Genomic DNA, 19,389 nt, shown 5'->3' on the forward strand with positions numbered 1-19,389 from the left:
TGGGCCTGAAATCTGCCATCCTCCAGTCCCCTAAGTGCTGGGATTACTGGGGTCCCATTATGCCTGATGGGTGGTGCTCTGCACATCAGGCACAGATGGAGAGGGGGGTTGGTTGGTGAGCAAAGGCAGCCTGCAGGGCCTGCAGAGCAGACTTCGGGACATACCTTAGAAGCTATACTTTACAATATTAAAGGATTGCCTACAATCTCTTGGGCCTTGTGACAAATGGCAGATAATACTATCTTAGTGTGGAGTCAGCCATAGGGGACCGTGAGAAACCAGAGAGGACTGAAGGCTGTCTCCAAGCCTCAGGTCCCTTAACAGTAGTTATAGCTGCATCAGAGCTAGAGGTTTGGGGCTCACAAAAACATGGAGCCACTAGGCATGTTGGCTGGCAGAAGTATGTAAGAACACCCTTCCCCTCCCTTGGTTTTTAGGGTTTTTGTTTTGTTTTTGCTTATTGGCCATTGTTTTTTTTTTTTTTTTTCTGAGTTTTTGCCCTTACCGGTGGTCTAGAAGGCTCTGGCCTACCAATAACTGCCCTCTCTCTGCACTGCTGCCTCCAGGATCACAGTATGAGAGACAGACATTCTCTTGCCTGACAATCCTCAGTTACTTCATAGACTGATGGCTGGGTTAGCCCTGCCCAGGAGGGGTGCAGGTGTTAACACAGTGAATCTTTAGCTATCTCTGCTTCCTTGGCTCACACTTTCCCCTTGTGTTTTTTGTTTTTTGGGGTGTGTGTGGAAATATTTTCATTATCTTTAAGTAGTTGTATACAGTAGTTGTCATTCAACAAAACACTTGGTGAACTTGGTGCGTCTTGATCAATGTCACCCCTTCCAACATCTCACTTATCCCTCCCGACCTACCCTTTCCCTCACTTTTTAAATTTTGTAGGATATGTATTCATCTTTGTTGGCCATTTAGCAGTTTATGTACACAGTGCATCTTGATCTGTGTCACCTTTTGCCTTTTCATTCCCCCCATCCTTTCCCTTATTTTTTAAATTTTGTGGTCTATACAATGAATTATTAACTGCACTCTCCTCCTCCCCCTTCCATTTATCTACTCCTCTCCCCTAGGCCCCCACCCCCTTCTGGCAAGTACTCACTTCCTGGTACTTATTTTGTTGGGCTTTGACTTAGTCTTTCTAAAGAATTATGGTGTTTGAGCTCTCCATTGTAACTGCTTGTGTTTTTGATGCCTCTGAGGTAGGCTGCTAAGGAGGAGGGGGCCCTGCGGCCACCAAGTGCCTCCATGCCCAGTGGTGGCTGAGGTTGAAGAGATATTCACCCCACCTGAGGATATGCTTTGTGTCAGAGCTTATTTTCAGATGTGCCCCTCCTTAAATGGGTCCTTCCCCAAATGGCCTGGCCTTTGGCACCTGCTCTTGGCTGGGGAGTGGAGCAGGTGAGGATGTCTGGTGTGAATTGGCCAAGAAGCTTTTTGAGAGCCCAGGTGTGGGGATAGGACAGGCAGGAGGATCTGCTGGCTGGGGAGAGCGAGAGAGGCATCCTGAAGCTGCTACAGATGGGGAAGAAGCCAGGATCATCAGAGATGTGATGCTGGGGGGAAGAGAATGCCCAGCCCAGCCTGCGCAGGGCGTGGGAGCCAGCAAGGGGTTCGTTTATCAAGAAATCAGTCCATGTCACGCAACTCCCCCACAACAGTTATGGAGCTGTCATTTCCATTCTACAGATGAGAAAACTGAGAATTAATTTAACCAAAGTCCCACAGCCTAGTTTTTGTGTATTTTTAAAAGGAAGTCTCTCCATGTAGAACCAGTGATCAAAGAGTATAGTGTCAAAACTGGTTGGCAAGTAGCTCATCCTTGGTTGAGCAGAAACCTGGCTCTCTGGGGTGGGGGAAGAGGCTCATCCTTGGGCTACCCATCACTCTAATGTGAACAGCCTGCATGTGTCTGGCTCTTGTGGAGATGAGATGGGAGAAGATGCTGTGCCTATGTCTAGAGGGCCAGCATAGGCCAAGGAAGGCTCCAGGAGGTGGAGAGCTGGGAGGGATTAGAGGAGGCAGAGGGGAAACTGCCTCCTGTGGGTTGGAGGCATTTGCATTTTAGCTCATTTCTTATTTTATCATCATTCCCCACATGGGTTCTTCTTCAAGGCCCCAAGAGTGCTCTTGGAGGTGATTATGGTCCCAGGTGGGGTTGGGGAGACTGAAACCAGCCCCATGCTCAATGGTATGATCTGTCAGACCAGGCAAGTTCCTGGGTGTGTTCTGGACCCTGACCGACTGAACTTGCCTGCAAGGAGGAAGCATCGGAATATCTAGACAACCCACGTGGGGAAGGCTGAGCAGTGTGGCAAGTGGGACTGGGGTCAGAACTCTGAGTGCTTTTCCGGGTAGGTGAGCTCCTTCCCCCGGGCGCTGAGACAGTGCCTAGGGATGTCTCATTCCCTGGAATTGGGGTGAGAGCTGTCAATAGGAGGGGCCTTTGGCCAATAGCTTACTTTCCATTTGCCCAAACCTCATCCCATTCTACGAGTGTTCTTGGTTTCTCTTCTCTTAAAATTCAGGACACTTCACTGTTCTACTGAGGTTTATGAATGTTTAAAAACTGCTTTGCGGTCCCCAAAGTAATTTGACAAGTCTGACAGCTATTGATTAAAAACCGAAATTATTCAGGCTGCAGGGTGACTTGGGGGATTAGATGGAAAGTTTTTTTTTTGTTTCTTCTCTCTTTGCCCCCCTAAAAAGGAAATGAGATGTGGAAAGGTAAATGTGGTCCCAGATGTCGTTTGCAAACTCCATTAGGCCTGCCTGATTATACTGCACTGGTGGGATGGGGTTTGGTGGGGTGCTGACTGCTGCCTCTCCTGTTCAGGCACTAAATGACAAGCATCCCTCACACGCCTGCCTCACGCCTGCAGCCCCGGTCACCACCAGGTAGCAGTGAGGCATTGCTTTTGCATTGTTGCAGGTGGCAACAGCACAGTATGCTTGTTACAGGGATTGACTCGGGCTTGGTGGTTCTCTGAAGGGCTTCAGCAGGTGAGGAAACAGCAGCCTAGAGACAGTGGGGAACTTGTTCAGAGTTTATGAGGCCAAGGGAAAGGGAGGCCAAAGGAACAGGAGCCCAGGACCTCCTGGCCAGCTTCTCCCCACTTCCCCGTAGGTGAGAAGGCTAGACAGGGTCTTGCTGGGACACTAAGCCTGGAGGTCGGGTCGTCTCTGATCCATCAGGCCACTCCCTTCCTCTGAGCCTCAAGTTTCCTCTTCAGCAAAGTAGGCATGTCCTAAATCTTCTTTATGGAACCCTTTGGATTCACTTGGGAGAGGGTTAGGGGTGACACTGAGTCAGACTCACTAAGCCTAGTTTGAGGTTTTGCTCTTTTGTTTACTAGTGTGATGCCACCTTTTTGTACTTGAGGTAAGAACACTTGTCACACAGCTGGCCATGTAGTAGGTGCTCAGTAAACAGCTGTTAGGTCTAGGCTGCCACAGTGTCATTCATTTCTGACACAACTGGTACCAGGCCTCAGGCTGCATTTTATGTCAGGCCCTGAGTCTCCCTATTCTGTTTTGGTTGCCAGGGTGTGGCTGTCCCTCACCATTGGTCCGAATGTGCACACCATCACATGGGTTCCCAGTGATTCTGCCAGGACCGAGCCTCCAGGCCTGACATACCAGGAAGCTTCCCAAGCTAAGCATCCAGCCTCCCTGCCTTTTTAGGACAGGCTCTGTCTTCCTAAGGCTCTAGTGACTGCATTCCGCTCCCCCTTCCCGCTAATCCCCCCCCCCCCCCAGCTGGGTCAGGAGTCAGCATCAGCCTTCTTAGCCAGTTCCCAGGCCTGTGTGACAAGTATGCACTGGGGAGATGGCTGTGCTGGATGATCCCAGTGGGGCCTGGCCCTTTTTACATTCTGGGCTGGATTGCCCTAATCCTGACATGTTCCAGGACTGCAACCAGATGAGCTCTCCTTCCACCGTGGGCAGAGAATTCCAGCACTGCTGCGTGGGCCTGCCTGTGCACAGGGAGGAGCCTGGTGAGCATGTCTGGGCCTGATGGGGCTTAGAGAGTTTGCTGGTTTCTGACTCCAAAATCAGCAAGTTCACCAACCTTGGGGTGGACACTGACTGTGGACTCACCACTTGTCCAGGTCTCTGTTCAGAACAAGGTAATGGCATGGGAGCGTCATGCAGGCTGAGGGGCCACTCCCAGTCATACTCTCTTTCCCTTGTATTTCACTACAGGGTGCTTTTTTTTTTTTTTTTTTTTTTTTTTTTTAAGGAAGGTATTTGAGGTTGGTTCTTATTTTGCAGGTGGTAGAAATAAGGAATTTAAGTGCATGGGGAAGGAACAAGAATAGGCTAGGAAGTCCTTTTCCTGTTTCTCTAGTGTCAGACATAACCTCTCCTAGGAACTTGATGAACCATGTGTTCATTGCTCATTGTTTCTCACAGCTGTCTGAGCTCCTGAGCCACCAGTGTATGGCCATGAGGAGAGGGAAAAGAGGGGCCACAGTTACGAGTGACCAGTGGCAGTCTCTGGCTCTGACCCTTGTCCTCCAGAGCTCACTGCCTTCTGGGCCTCTGTATAACAACTCTGTAAAGATTGTGTCATTACCCCACTTACAAGAATCAGAGTTGTATGTTTTATCAGGAAGAGATTGGGTTTGCTTCTACCACTTCTTAGCCCTGGGTCCTAGACCCTTGCATTTTTGCAATGTGCTCTTTCTTGCATGCAGGTGTATGTGTGTGTGTTTGTGTATGCACACGTGCGTGCTTGTGAGTATGTGTGTACACAGTACATGTGCTCCGAGTCTCACCTCTGCTGCCTGTTCTGCCTGCCCTGTTGTCATTGCTACCCCCAGCAAGGCAAGTATCTTAACAGGCTCTCCCGGCTTCTGCTTGTGTACTTCAAGGAACAGGACACCCACTCCCTCTAAAACATAATGAGCCTGGCCCTTCGGAGAGGGGGAAGGACTCTGAGCTGGAATTGGCCTATACTGGTCTCTGCTCTGCCTTCAGGCAGCTCCTTTCTCCCTTTGAGATTCTTGGGCCTCTTATTTCCAGAGGAGGCAATCTTACCCTCAATTCTTCTCACCTATAGCTTAAAGCATGCTTACTTTTCTCTCTGCCCTTTTTTTTTTTTTTTTTCCCTCTCTTTTGATCGACACTGAGACTTGAGCTGGGTACCTGATGCTTTCACTCATTGGCTGGTGCTCTCCCATCTGAGCCCTGGCTCCTATTCCTGGGCACTCTTACTTTAAGAAGAGCTTTTTAATTTAAGGAGTTTGGAGTTTTTATTCCCCTTTTCCTTGAAAGAATGGAGAGTTTGCTGAGCTGTCTCTAACCTTTTAGGAGAAAAAAAAAGGTTCAGCATTGAAAACCAGCTTGTGGGCTGGCTGGAAGGCTATCAGATAAGTCTGTGCTCCTGGGGACAATGTCCTGTTGTTCCTGCTGCCCCACCCTCACAATAAACTGCTGTTGGCTGGCTCCAACTCCTAGCAGCAGCTCCCCCTTGCTTGTGCCCACATTTCCTGGCCTAGCCAGCAGGCAGCCTGACTCCCCTTCCCCCCACACTGCCTGTGGCCACTGCGTGGTGATGGAAAGATTCAGGCCGTGGCTGGTGCTGTTATAGCCAGCCTTGGCCCCCACCGAGTCAAATCCCACATGGTCACTTGCTCCCATGAGATCCTGAGCAAGTTCACTTCGCCTTTCTGGGTTGCAGTATGCCAGTCTGGACATGATGGGAATTAAAGTGAGGGGACAGGCAGGCTGTGTGGTATGAGGTAGTGCAGGTGGCATGGGCATAAGTTGTTGGGAAAGAACAGGGACAGCATCATGGTGGCCCCAGGTTGGACCTTGAGATGGGAAAGGTTTGATTAGTTACAGAGATGGAGAGAAAGGGAGGAGGCTGAAGAAAAAGCATGGGCCAAATCCCCCAGAGGGCAGTTTGTGTCTAGATCCTAGCAGGGTACTGGGCTTGAAGACTCTAGGACTCAGTTTTCTTACAAGTTGGGAGGGGACAGAGGAGGAGAGGAGTGAGGTACAGGGCATAGAGGGACACATCTGTTGGGGAAGATGCTGCTGTGGTTGTGTAGTCTAGACTGGGAAGCCAGCAGAACACTCCTCTATTGACTAGCCTGAGAGTGACCTGGGAATCCTCATGCTACCCCTCCCCAGGAGGCACAAGCTTCCATGCAGAGGAGGAGATAGAGACAGGGCCTCAGATCTCTGGAGGGTGGACTGTCGTGGGGCCTAGAAGACCTACCACATGGGGGAAGATCTTGGAGAGGGCTGGAGCTTGGGGGAACATGGTATTACCACAGAAGCGAAGACCCTCAAGACTTTTTCACAGAGATTCTGGGATGAACATTGAGGGGTTGCTTTTGGAGCAACCGGAGCAGGAAATGCCCTGATAACCACCCCCATGCCTTCTTTCTCCTTTGTCCCAGGAAACAGCTACATTTACAGAGCCTGGGCTCAGGGAGTTCTGTCCTGTCCCAGCCTACCTCCTCTCCAGGGAGCCAGCCAGCTAACTTGGGCTGTAAGAGTAGTGGGGCTTTGATTCCCAAACTTTGAGGCTCTAAAACTCAAAGCTAAGTCAGGCCCAGCCTTACAGGGAGGAGTCCCCTGCTTGGGAAGGGGGGCAACTAACAAGACTTCCCTGGCACAGGCTGGTAAATGAGCATTGTTGGCTGCCCCAGGGGTCCAGGAAGGCTTCATGAAAGACAGGGCACTGGTGCTGGGTGCAGACTGCCTCCCTGAGCCCAGACTCTGTTGGTGTAGTTGTTTCCTGGGAGAAAGGACAGAGCAGATGCGAGGGTGGGTTATCAAGGCACTTCCTGCTCAAGGCCAACATGGGAGCTTGTGTGTGTGTGTGTGTGTGTGTGTGTGTGTGTGTGTGTGTGTGTGTGTGTGTGTGTGTGTGTGTGTGTGTGTGTGTGTGTGTGTGTGTGTGTGTGTGTGTGTGTGTGTGTGTGTGTGTGTGTGTGTGTCAGGGCCAGAAGAGGGGGTGGCTGGCAGAGAATCCAGGTTGAGCAGGAAGGAGCTACAGATACACAAGCCCTGCTACCAGCTAGTGCTCTGTGCCTGGAATTCCCATCTTCCTTCCAATGAGCTCAGGCTGTTAGACTGATGCACCTTCGCCCCACCTTCTCTCTGCTCCAGTCCCTTCCTCCAGTAACCCTGGGGAGGAAGGAGAGTTAAGGCTGCCCAGCTCTTGTAGCCAGTTGGGCTGGGTGAGTCTAGGATATCTTAAGGGCCCTGAGCTTCCCTTGGCCCTCCCTATTGCCTGGGACCTCCCCCACTTCTTTGTGGGACAGCATGGTAAAGATGGAAGGGGAGCTTTCTACCACCACAGGCTTTGGGCCTGTGGGTTTGGGGTTAGGCTTGCACCTACTGGGCTCCTGGGACTTCAGGGCTAGGACCCGTTTGTGTCTTTGGGTCTTTTTAGACATGGCCAGGGCACTGAAGCTGCTGCCAATCCTCTCCTGGATCTTGAAACCGGAGTTGGCCCCTGTTCACCAGCCCTACCCCTTTCACTTCTGGGCCTGTACCTGCCCTAACTCCTAGGATCCAAATGGTAGTTTTCCAGGCTGAGCCAGAAAGTAGCTGATTCTGGCTGGCAACAGACTGTTTTTAAATCTGACTGCCAGGTGTAGGGGGCTGAGGTCTCTGCTTTGCCTAGAGGAGGTCACTTCTTTTCCATTGCTGTATGCTACTCCAGCTGGCAGGAAGGTAGGCTGCCTTGCCCCAGCCTCAGGTTGGATCCTAGCCAAGGGAAAGGAAGATTCCCCCTCCCACCCCACCCCCAATCCATAGTGTTAGTACCAAGGCAGGGAGGGGGCCAGGCTACTGGAGCAGGGATTAATGTCGAGTGGGGAAAAAAACCTGTCTGAACACCCTAGGGATGGTATGCTGTATGAGGTAGGCCACAGTGCACCTGTGGGATCTAGGCATCTAGAATGATCCTGGAGGAGTAGAGACACAGCTGTGTATGTGTGCCAGTGAGTTCAGACTATACCGGCAAACGTTGGGGGAGCCATAGTGGAGTCATGTGGCTCCAAGCTGGGCCTACGCCACAGGCCTCTTCTGGTTGAACCTGTTTCCTCAGAGTTCTTAGAGGCCAGCTTCAGACTGGGCATGCCAAGGCCAAAGAAAAGGCTGACTGGTCTCCTGGGTGTTGGGGGTGGGCAGTGTGAGATGTCCGTGTGATGCACAGAGGAACTGAGGTGCAGATGTGTATAATGTGCCTAACACTGTACAGCAGGTGAGCAGCAGGCCCAGGTCCAAGGTTGAGTTATTAAGAGCCAGTGCATGTCTGGGCTCTTATTTGGTTAACAAGTGGCAGCTTAATGCTTCAGCCCAGGCCTGGGTCTGATCCACTGACCCAGGAGGAGTTCCAGGTGGTGGACCCTCACAGTATTGGTGTTTGGAGTACTGTGCAAAAATTGCCACACTCCTTCTACTCTGAGTCTCCTTGTTCTTGTTTGTCAAGTAGAGGGACTCTTCTGCCTTGTGTGGGACTGTGGAGTGGAACAGTCATAATTAAGGGCTCTGCTAGCTGTAGCAGTCTGGACAATTGTTAGGAGAGGGTGACTAACACTAGTCTTAGATAGGGACCAAGGCAGAGGCCAGGGAAGGTTAGAAAGATCCAGAAGACTCCTTGGGACAGGGGTCTTTGGGGCTGTCAGAGAATCAAGGCAGACCCTGGCTCACAAACTTTAATGGATCTGATACCCTTCCCCAAACTTTTCCAAAGACAAACACAAAGGAGTGTGGGGTAGGGAGGCGGGGAGTTGGCCAACTGGTACCAGCTTGGTCCAGACGCTGGAAGGCCCTCCTGACACTCTGCCTGCCTCCCCAGGTCCCATCTGATGCCAAGACTGAAGGAGTCTCGCTCCCACGAGTCCCTGCTCAGCCCCAGCAGCGCAGTGGAGGCGCTGGACCTCAGCATGGAGGAGGAGGTGGTCATCAAGCCTGTGCACAGCAGCATCCTGGGTCAGGACTACTGCTTCGAGGTAGGTTCTACCACAGTCTCTGGCCAGGCGGATCTACTCCAGACCCCTGGGAGTAATCTGCTCATAGCTTCTGGCTTTGATGGGAGGCAAGGTGGAGGTGGGAGTAGGGATAGCCTTCATACCTGTTCTCTGTGCTAGTATGTGAAGTTGCTGGGCCTCCAGTGGACAAAATGGTTTAAACTCCAGAGCCTGTGCTCTGGGCCGGCTCACCTCTAGTGTAAGCTAGGGAACTGGAGAAAGTTCCCCTTTTTTGGGCCTATTTCTCTGTCTGCAGAGAGTCTAAACCTTCCTGCCCTGCATTCTGTGAGCCCAGGTTTGAGAGCACAGGGCCAGTGGCCCAGCCTAGGGGGTTATTACCTGGTATTACCTGTGCAGTCCCTCATGGAAGATGATGGAGAATCTGTGGCCCAGAGAAGTCAAGGTGTCAGAGGTCATGACAACTAGGCTGAGACAAGCCAGCCCCGGGGTCACAAGTGCTGCAGATGGTCCTGAGAGGTGCTGCTTGCTTTTCTGTTGTTCATATGTCTTTGTACCTCTGCTTCTGGGGAACTTCCTACCTTACCCAAACAGTAATCATAATCAGAAGAATGAGCCACCATTTGGGGTCTTCTGACATCTTCCATACCCTGTGCCCGGTCTGTGCTGTCTCTGGTCAAGACTCCTGGCTGGGCTGGGAAGGTGGCTCAGTGGTAGAGCCCTTGCCTTGCATGCCTAAGGCCCTGGGTTCGATTCCTCAGCACCACATAAGAAAAAAGCTGGAAGTGGCGCTGTGGCTCAAGTGGTAGAGCGCTAGCCTTGATCTGAAGAGCTGAGGGACAGCGCCCAGGCCCAGAGTTCAGGCCCCACGATCGGATGCCCCCCCCCCCCCAAAAAAAAAAAAAGACTCCTGGCTGAGTGGGCTGGATTTGAACAGGGACATGTTTGGGATGTCCTGGGATGGGCTGAGACAGTCAGTGCCTGATGGCTTTTTCACAGCAGGGGCAGTGTTCAGTGTGCGGGCTGCGGTATGGGGTCCGGCTTCCCTATAAAGCCTTGGGTGTCAGGGGCAGCATGGACAGAGTGGGAGCAGCTTGGGCCAGGTTTCTTTCTGGAGGAGATGTCCAAGTGGCAACCAGAGGGTGAGCAGGAATTAGGCAAAACAGGAGGGTAAAGATTATAGCCAGAGGACCCTAAGGCCTGGCACACCGTTAGGCTTCTATAACTATCATCATCACTGTTGTTGGGCAAAAGAATCCTCAGGAAGTAATCAGCTAAGGACCTAGGTTCTTATTCTCCTTTGGCATCCTATTCTGTTTCTCCTCCAGTTTCAGGTCAGAGTCAGAAAGATTTTCTCCTACTAGGACAAGAGTGCCATGGGGCAGGTGGGGGGAAGGGAGGACTTGTTCCTGCTGCTGACCTGCTCTGGGACAGCGAATGCCACCTGACACAGGAGATGTCAGGGTGATTGTGAGCCTTGTCCGCCTCCTTGCAGTGGGCAGACCTAGTCCTCAGAGGTCTTCCATTGCTGTCCACCCTGTGGTCCCTGCTTCTGTAGCACTGTCCTGCATGCCCCGACAGGTGACAACATCTTCCGGAAGTAAGTGCTTTTCCTGCCGGTCCGCAGCTGAGCGTGATAAGTGGATGGAGAACCTGCGGCGAGCTGTGCACCCCAATAAGGTAGGCCTGCACCCTCTCCCACTGGAGCATGAGAGATGGAGGTGGGACATGAGGAAATGGGAAGAATGACCCCTGGGTGTAGGCAGGGCCCAAACAAACTCTGTAAAAGTTTGAATTGGTCATGCTGAGATGCCTGAGCTACCTCGAACCTGTTCCCAAAGCTATATATTTAGGCTGGGCCACAGAGATGGGTATTAATTGGGCCTTTGGGCCCCTGTGTCCTTTTGTCTGGAACTCCTGTAACCCACATTAATCATAGTTTACTGGCTCATCTATCGTGTTCTAACTTAGGCGTCTGCCCCTTCCTCCAGGTAGGCAACCTCTTGCCCAGCTTGGTGCCCAGTTGAGTTTCTACTGTCCCTGGCTCTCCTATCTGGTTAGGACCCTGACTGTAATCCCTGCTCCTGTGTCTGTCTCCCTAGGTGACTTGTGGGTATGGGCTAGGGAGAGTCTTGGTTACCATGACATCACTAAGGAAAGGACCTTAGCAGTAGTGATCTTTTAAGTTGCCATATAGACCAGCAAACTGAGGCACAAGACATCAATACCTTGTGATGGGGCAGGCATTGTGCTGACCTTCTTCCTCAGTTTCCCTCTCTGAAGCAGTGTATAGAAAAGCAAAGTGAGATCCAGGTTAGGACACTTGCCAAGTTCAGTGAGCTAGCTCATAGTCAGCAAAGTACCCTATATCCAGCCGTGTTCACCAGACTCGTCCCATGTCAGGACCTGAGCCTTCCCTGGGGCTCAAGGCGTCCCTTTCAGATGCTATGGATTCCTGTAATGGCTAAGGAGTGGGTACCAGTCATAGCTGACCATCCTGGGCCCCTGTGCTTATACAGGACAACAGCCGGCGTGTGGAACATATCCTGAAGCTTTGGGTGATCGAGGCCAAGGACCTACCAGCCAAGAAGAAGTACCTGTGTGAGCTGTGCCTGGATGATGTGCTCTATGCCCGCACCACAGGCAAGCTCAAGACGGACAATGTCTTCTGGGGTGAGCACTTTGAGTTCCACAACCTGCCTCCTCTGCGCACAGTCACTGTCCACCTATACCGGGAGACTGACAAAAAGAAGAAGAAGGAGCGCAACAGCTACCTGGGCCTGGTGAGCCTGCCTGCCGCTTCAGTGGCTGGCCGGCAGTTTGTGGAGAAATGGTACCCAGTGGTGACGCCCAACCCCAAGGGTGGCAAAGGCCCTGGGCCTATGATCCGCATCAAGGCACGCTACCAGACTATCACCATCCTGCCCATGGAGATGTACAAGGAGTTTGCCGAGCATATTACCAACCACTACCTGGGGCTGTGTGCAGCCCTCGAGCCCATCCTCAGTGCCAAGACCAAGGAGGAGATGGCATCTGCCCTGGTGCACATCCTGCAGAGCACAGGCAAAGTTAAGGTACGTGTAGCCCGCCACTAGTGGAAGGCCTGGTAACAGGGACTGGGCTCCCAGCCCTGGCTGGGTGCCTCTCACATAGCGCTGGTGGAGGTGGCATGGATCAGAGACAGATGCTCTCACTAAGCAGGGGCTGTCCCGAGGAGAAGGGCTTCCTACTAGGGCTGATTCTCAAGACACATGTGAAGCCCTAGTAGTGGGGGTGGGGTTGGGTTGCCTTCAAGTGCCTCCCCTACTGTCCTCAGACTTGTCTGAGCAGTAGACACGTAGCTGAGCCCTCCTAATATACATGGGCCCCCAACCTACCCACCACAGCCACCTAAACTCACATTGCTGCTGGCATGTTGGGTTCAACCAATATTTCCAACAGGTGAACCACCATAACAGCCCTAGCCTCACCTATATCCTCACACCAGACACAGAGATTTCACCTGCACACACAAAGACACATGCATGCATGCACAGCCAGCTGGCCCCAGCATCAAAACCCGAGAGAAATGGAGATTAGAAAGCCATGTAGGTAGGTCCCATGTTGGATAGATCCAGCTATCCTACCTTTTACATCCTGGGGGCCTAGCAAGTTACTCCAAGACTCAGCTTCATTCCCTGGCTTTGGAGGTGACTAGACTTTTGGTCTGGGGTAGCCCTAGGAAGTAGACCATATCCTACCTGTCCAGCTCAGGGGAACATGGCTTTGGAACCTCCTCTTTACCATACCTCCCCTCTTGGAGGAGCTGCCCAAAGCAGGCGGAAGGAAGAAGGCCTGGCCTGGGCTAGGCTGGCCTTTTGCAACATGGATAGGCCCCAAGGTATGGTCTATCTGAGGAGCTTGGCCTTGGCTCAATGGTTTGAGAACCAGTGGCTTATGTGATAAGAGCTGGGGGATGGTTGGTGTCAAGGTCCTGAGTCCTCAGCTAGATTCAAGGAAGCCCAGGTGAGGGAATGAGGCAGGCAGAGTGCAGTGGTGCAGGACTCCATGGATGCCCCTTGCGTTCTTCCCAGAGGTCCTATCAGGGAGGCTGGGTTGCAAACCACTTGGCCTCTGCAGCCCCCAGCACCTCTGCTGTGTGGCACTGTGCCACAGGACAGCCCTTGGGAGAGGGACTCCCTCACATGATCATTGCGGGGGGGTGGGGAGGGGGAGGGATATGCCTTCCTCCGTACTTGGGTTACTGGTCCCTGCCTTCAGATGTGCTGGCTGCAGGTGGCCACCTGGGACCCCTCTGGCCACATTGCTGAGGTACTGTCAGTGATGGGCCAGGGTGCTGACAAACAGCAAATGGGAAAAGCTGTGACCTAGAAAGGGTGTGGGGAAGTAGCAGAGGCTTGAGCCTGCTCCGATACTGGATAGAAGCCTCAGTGGAGCTCTTACCTTTGCTTAGAAGATTTCAAGGATGACCTTCGAGGTCTTGTAAAAGTCAGGAAGAGATCCTGGGGTTGCACAAACCCAGTGAAGCCAACCACAGTTTTCCCTAGGTCCATCGTTGTGTTGCGCAGTCTGCTCTCCTGAGTTTGGGTCTTGATTCTGTATTTCCAAGAGCCCCTAAGTTGGCACGTTAGAATGAGAAACCCTGGCTCAGGCTGGACATGTTGCAGGCTCTGTGTTGGTTAGCCCTCTTCCACTCCCCTCCCCCCGCCCCGAGACTGCCTACCTGCCTGCCTCTTCTCCCTGCTCCAGGACACAGGTAGTCTGGGGGACTTGAAGCATCAGGTCACCGGGTGAGGCAGCTGCTCTCTGGGCAGTGCCATAGTTAGGGACAGCATAGCTGAGCTCCTCTACTTGCCTCTTCCCACAATACTGGGTAGGACCTTTGTGTAAGCGATTCACCAATTTACTTTTGAGACAGTCTAGGGCCCACAACCCTGCGGGGCCCCAGCCAGAGCCCTGCAAGGTAGACATCAGTCTTGTTTGCATGAGCTTGAGGCTTGCTGGCAGCTACAGAGCTCTGACCTCCCCTCCTTCTCTGTGGGGCTGCAGAGAATAAGTCTGTTAGGTGGAAAGCCCCCAGCAGACTTAAGGTGGTCCTGGTGGCCGTACCCTGACACAGAGTGGACCTGTCTGTCCTCTTCAGAGGATCACGCTTCTCTGTGGCCGCCTATCAGACCCAGTAGGACTGAACAAGGGTTGAGTTCAGCCAGTCTGAGCATGATGGTATGAGGCGGTGGCCCCCTGTAACACACTCATGTCTAGTCCTACCTCCCCATCCTCACACCCACCACTGATGTCACCACCTCGAGGCTCCTCCATCATCAGTCTTGCTGTGCTCCCCACTAGTGGCCAGAGAGGGTCCTCAGCAGTATGGTGAGGGAGCCTCCTTGAGAAGCTGGGGCATCTCCTCTGGAGTCCTCTGGTCCTGCCAGCAGGCCAGCTCGGATCCCACTCTGCTCACCTCCTGCTTCCACAGGACTTTCTCACAGACCTGATGATGTCAGAGGTGGACCGCTGCGGGGACAACGAGCACCTCATCTTCCGGGAGAACACGCTGGCCACCAAGGCCATCGAGGAGTACCTCAAGCTGGTGGGCCAGAAGTACCTGCAGGATGCCCTAGGTAGGGGAAGTGTAGGCTGGCGGTGGGCAGAGGGCTGAGTGGTGCCCGCCTGCTGCTCACTCCCTGCCCTGCTCACCTGACCACAGGGGAGTTCATCAAGGCGCTATATGAGTCGGACGAGAACTGTGAGGTGGACCCAAGCAAGTGCTCTGCTGCTGACCTCCCTGAGCACCAGGGCAACCTCAAGATGTGCTGTGAACTGGCCTTCTGCAAGATCATCAACTCCTACTGGTCAGTGCAAGCCCCGGGCTTGGGAGTCAGGCGGACCTGCACTGTTGACTTACCTGTCCATCTGTTCTCTATCAGTGTGTAACAGCATGCCACGCACTGGGCTCAGAATCTACCCACTGCCAGGCCCTGCTGAGTGAATGGATTGCCAGGCTTCTGTTCTGGTCCTTTGGGGGCTCTTGAATATTGGAGACTGCCCTAGAATGTTTTCAGGGCAGTTTTAATGGTGTTACTTAGAAAGAAGCAGACATGGCAGTGTGTCTGCATGTGACTGGTGAGTGCTGTGTGCATGTGGAAGGAGGCTGGTGCAGCACTGAGTGGGACGGATGGGGCCCTCAAGGGCTCTTACTCCCAAGATTCTTCACTGTTAGTTCCTGGGACTCATGGTACTCCCAGCCCAGGCCCAGCATGTGTGAATGCTTAAACGGGACTCCTGATAAGCCATGAGAACAAGGAAGAAAAGAGTGCCTTTAAACAGAGCAAGACCTGTAGGAGTGGGATGCTCATATGGACCATGAGCAGGGCAGGACTCATTCCCTGGAGAAGTTCCAGTAAGGCTTGCCTCCAGGCACCTGCTTATTAACTCCCGAAGTATGTGTGTGATGGCCAGCCAACTTGGTGCCTAGTTGATCTGCCCTCTTTGAGGAAGGGCTTTGTGATTAAGAGGGCCTTGTTGGTGCACCAAGTGGGTTTATTTTCACACTGGGGGAACTAGCCAGACTTCAGCCGGTGTGTCTGCTCCACTCGGGTGCTCAAGCATCTTCATAGCCATATGTCCTGACTTTGATTATTTCTTTCATTCACCCTCCTTGACCCCCATGTGTTCCTATCCTCAGTCTGCCATCTGCTCCTCTGGCCCTTCATCTTTCCAAATGTGCTTTGTGCAGCCATCTAGAGTTGTGTTCCATTAGAGTGGGATTGGGTGTGAGTGGGATGGCATCTACATCTGAAAGTTTCTTTCCTCTACATATACTGCAGCGCCCTAGGGGCTGGCAGCTCTCAACTCCGCCAGCTCTTGGCTGGGCATGCAGGAGAGCCCAGGAAGTGTTTGTTGCTCTCAAGGGACAAGCAGAGGCAGTCTTGATAGACGGAAGGTCCAGGTGCGGGAGAGTGTGCCCACCTGCCCAGGTCCCTTAGGTTGTTACACAGGTGCTCTCCTAGGGCAGCTCACCTTGAGCTGAGCCAGATATGCACAACTTCCCACTTTCTTAGGCCCTGGGGGAGCAGTCAGAAAACCTTGAACTCTGTGTAAGTGCTCTCCCTTCCCACCCCAACTAGGCTGGGCTTTCACCAACTCTGCCCCTGTTCCAAGGCGGATGGGTGTGGGACACAGGGAAAACACTGGACAAGAATTTTCCATTTCCTTTTTCTGGCATATATCAGAAGCTTTTCGCTTATACCATTGGTAGATAATCACCACTCAGTGCCTATCCCTGCCCAATTTTGTGCTGGGCGCCATGAGGTCCAGGGCTGAGGGCCACTTCCCTCCCTTCCTTCCTCTTTTGGCAGCACCATTGGTCCAGCCACAGTCACTTCGGTAGAGCCTGTTGGGCTGGCTGTGGAGTTTATACAGATCAAGACCTCTTAGGGCCTTGTCACCTCAGCCTGAAGTTGGCTCTGTGAGCCTGGCAGGGCAGACCTTGCTCTCAGATTAAAGGATTAGCCAGGCATGAACTGGGAGCACCGGGACCTGGTTTGCCCAGGATGGGTATGCATACTAAGGTGTAAGACAACAGAGCCACTTCAAAGTGGGCCGGGTAAGGCCTAAGGAGCAGGTCAGGATGGCCAGTGGAGCCTTGAACCCTGGCTCCTAGTGTCTTCTTCCTCGGGTAGAGTACGAGGAGCTGTGTTTTTAGTCTGTGAATAAGGTTACTTCCCTCTTCTTGATCACTCAGTTAGTCTGAAAACCTCAAACCCCCATGAGATATTTCAGGCAAAGTAAGTGAGTGTACAGGCAGTGATGGCAGCCCAGGGACAGGTGATCTGTGCCTGCATTTTCTTCTCTTTCTTCCCCAGACCCAGGTGCCTGCTGTTGGGTAGAAAGATGTGTTGTCCCTGGGCAGGTAGAAAGGAGGTTCAGGACTACTTTGGTTGTTGTTCCATTAGGATGCTGAGCCAGCTCTCCAGGCCTTGTCTCCTGGCCTACTCATTTCCATGCTCTGATTTGAGCTTCAGTCTCCTGCTGGCTGAGCACTCTGTCTGCCAGCCCTGTGCTGGGCACTCTCCCACTGTATTGTCTGAGCTCTCCAGCAGCACTACCCACCCAGTGGGCAGCCCTCACCAATGGATGGCTAACAGGCTGAGTCATGGATACAAGGAGCTCAGTCTTCACACCAGATTTTGCCCTGAACCCCCCTGTCTTGGGCCCCTGCTGACCACCAGGGCTATCCTCGTCTGTCTCTACACAGCGTCTTCCCAAGGGAGCTGAAAGAGGTGTTTGCCTCGTGGCGGCAGGAGTGCAGCAGCCGTGGCCGGCCAGACATCAGCGAGCGGCTCATCAGTGCCTCCCTCTTCCTGCGCTTCCTCTGCCCAGCCATCATGTCCCCCTCGCTCTTCAACCTGCTGCAGGAGTACCCCGATGACCGCACCGCCCGCACCCTCACCCTCATAGCCAAGGTTACTCAGAACCTGGCCAACTTTGCCAAGTAAGTGTCACATTCCCTGACAGACAGAGAACTACAAGCTGGAGTGCACAGGGATAGGCCCCTGGGGTGCTTTGACCCTGAGTTGGGCGAGGCCAGAGCCCCTGCTTTCATCCCTGTCATTCTTAGTTTCTCCCTGCCTCTATTTCCAAATAGAACCTCCTCCACACCCCATTCTCCTAGTAAAGTACTTGCCATTGGTATGTTTCCTTTATTTCCAAAGTCAAGAAGACAAGATTTTTTTTTCCCTTTTGCCTTTTTGAATTAACATTATCAGAAGGACACCCCTGTCCCTTAACATTCCTAAGCTCTGTTTTGAAACCAAAATGACTAATATGCTGTGTTTCCTTAACCATTCCCTGTGTGGGTTCAGACTGCCCTGGGTTAATGTTGTCAAGATAACTTTGCTTATAAAAAACACTTCTAAGTGTTTTCACTGCATTCTTAAAGCATGTAGGTATAAGTTGCAAGGCTGGGTCCTCTTGTTCATTCACAAAGTGTGAATTGTGGCCTGTACCAGGACTATCTCTGTGCTGGGCCCTGACATCGGGTCAGCTCTGGGCCCTCAAAAGCTTAGCTCACTGACAGGGTGATACACAGTAAACAGTGTAGCAGAGCAGTGACCAAGGCACACATCAGAGTCTCTGGAGGAACTGAGGTTGCAGGAAGAGAAAACTAAGAGCCCATTCATCTGATGCCTGGAAGGATATCAGGCTTAGAGGCTGGTGTGCCATGGAGGAGGGCAGTAGTACTGCTAAAAAAAAAAGTCTGGAGCATCAAGTGCTAGGCCAGGAGAAGCCAGAGATAAGGCCAAAGGCACAGCAGGGACCAGAAGGCCACATGAGGCGTGGGGAGTCACCGAGAGGTTTAAAGAAGTGGGAGGCTGGCCCTTCTCTCTTCGGATCCTGAAAAGATCACCCAGTTAGCAGTGCAGTGTGAATGGCAGCCAAGAGACCCAAGAGGAGAGCATAGCTCTATGTGTCTAGCCAAAAGGTCAAAAAGCCTGGAGAGGAAGAGCGGTGTAGGATGTGGTCAGGTGATGAAGTCAGCAGGCCTTGCCATTTGGAGATGTAGAAGAGGGAAGACTAGGCTACTGCCAAGCTTCTGGCTCGGGCATCTAGATGGATGTTGTTCTCTTCACTTAGGAGAGGGAGCTTGAGAGGAGGCATGATTTGCGTGTGATGACTTCAGGCTGAGTAGGAGTTGCTCCCAGGGGAGGTGAGAAAACTAAGCAGGGAGACCTGGGCCCAGTATGGACCTGAGAGTCATCTGCGCTGGGCACTGACACTTGGAGGAAGAGACCATAACAAAGTCCTGTGGGAGTTGTGGGATTAAAGGTCCCTAAATGGGCTGTTAGGCTTGGGTTTGAGGAAGGGAGGCCATGGTGTTGTGGGTCACAGTAGATTCCATTGGCTTGGGATGCTGTGGTGGAAGCTGGTAAGGGGATGAGGACTTAGGGACAGTGATGGCTCAGGGAAGGTTTGCTCACTCCCGCTGCTGCCTCTTTCCAGGTTTGGTAGCAAGGAAGAGTACATGTCATTCATGAACCAGTTCCTGGAGCATGAGTGGACCAACATGCAGCGCTTTCTGCTGGAGATCTCCAATCCTGAGACCATCTCCAACACAGCAGGCTTCGAGGGTTACATCGACCTAGGCCGTGAGCTCTCCAGTCTGCACTCACTGCTCTGGGAGGCCGTCAGCCAGTTGGAGCAGGTGCCTGTGGCTGTGGCTCAGAGGGTGGGGCCAGCGGCCACTACAAAGCTTCTTGTGTTCTTCCTTCCAGGGTAGCCTTGAGGTCAGAGGGTCTGCCTGTGTAGCCTGGGTCAGCCCCCAGGTGCCTGCAGCTCTGGCTTGTAGCTCAGCTCCTGTAGAACACACCAGGGGTCTCTGGGCTCCATTTTCTTTGTGGATGATGAGTACAGTGTTCAC

The 19,389-nt window shown here is 52.7% G+C and overlaps 1 protein-coding gene across 11 annotated transcripts in view; it reads left to right on the forward strand.

Annotated features, from left to right (window-relative positions):
* Positions 1 to 19,389, forward strand: part of Dab2ip (DAB2 interacting protein) — a 179,934-nt gene that overhangs the window by 146,606 nt on the left and 13,939 nt on the right. For all 11 annotated transcript variants that reach the window (XM_070012905.1, XM_070012953.1, XM_070012913.1 and 8 more), the window contains 7 exons: positions 8,840 to 8,993; positions 10,551 to 10,649; positions 11,489 to 12,043; positions 14,446 to 14,590; positions 14,677 to 14,821; positions 17,227 to 17,463; positions 18,972 to 19,173. In XM_070012905.1, coding sequence (XP_069869006.1) covers positions 8,840 to 8,993; positions 10,551 to 10,649; positions 11,489 to 12,043; positions 14,446 to 14,590; positions 14,677 to 14,821; positions 17,227 to 17,463; positions 18,972 to 19,173 — 1,537 coding nt within the window. The remainder of the gene's footprint in view (positions 1 to 8,839; positions 8,994 to 10,550; positions 10,650 to 11,488; positions 12,044 to 14,445; positions 14,591 to 14,676; positions 14,822 to 17,226; positions 17,464 to 18,971; positions 19,174 to 19,389) is intronic.

This window comes from Dipodomys merriami, unplaced genomic scaffold (genome assembly GCF_024711535.1).
Source record: "Dipodomys merriami isolate MVZ:Mamm:240054 unplaced genomic scaffold, mDipMer1.0.p SCAF_11, whole genome shotgun sequence".
Classification (NCBI taxonomy): Eukaryota; Metazoa; Chordata; class Mammalia; order Rodentia; family Heteromyidae; genus Dipodomys; species Dipodomys merriami.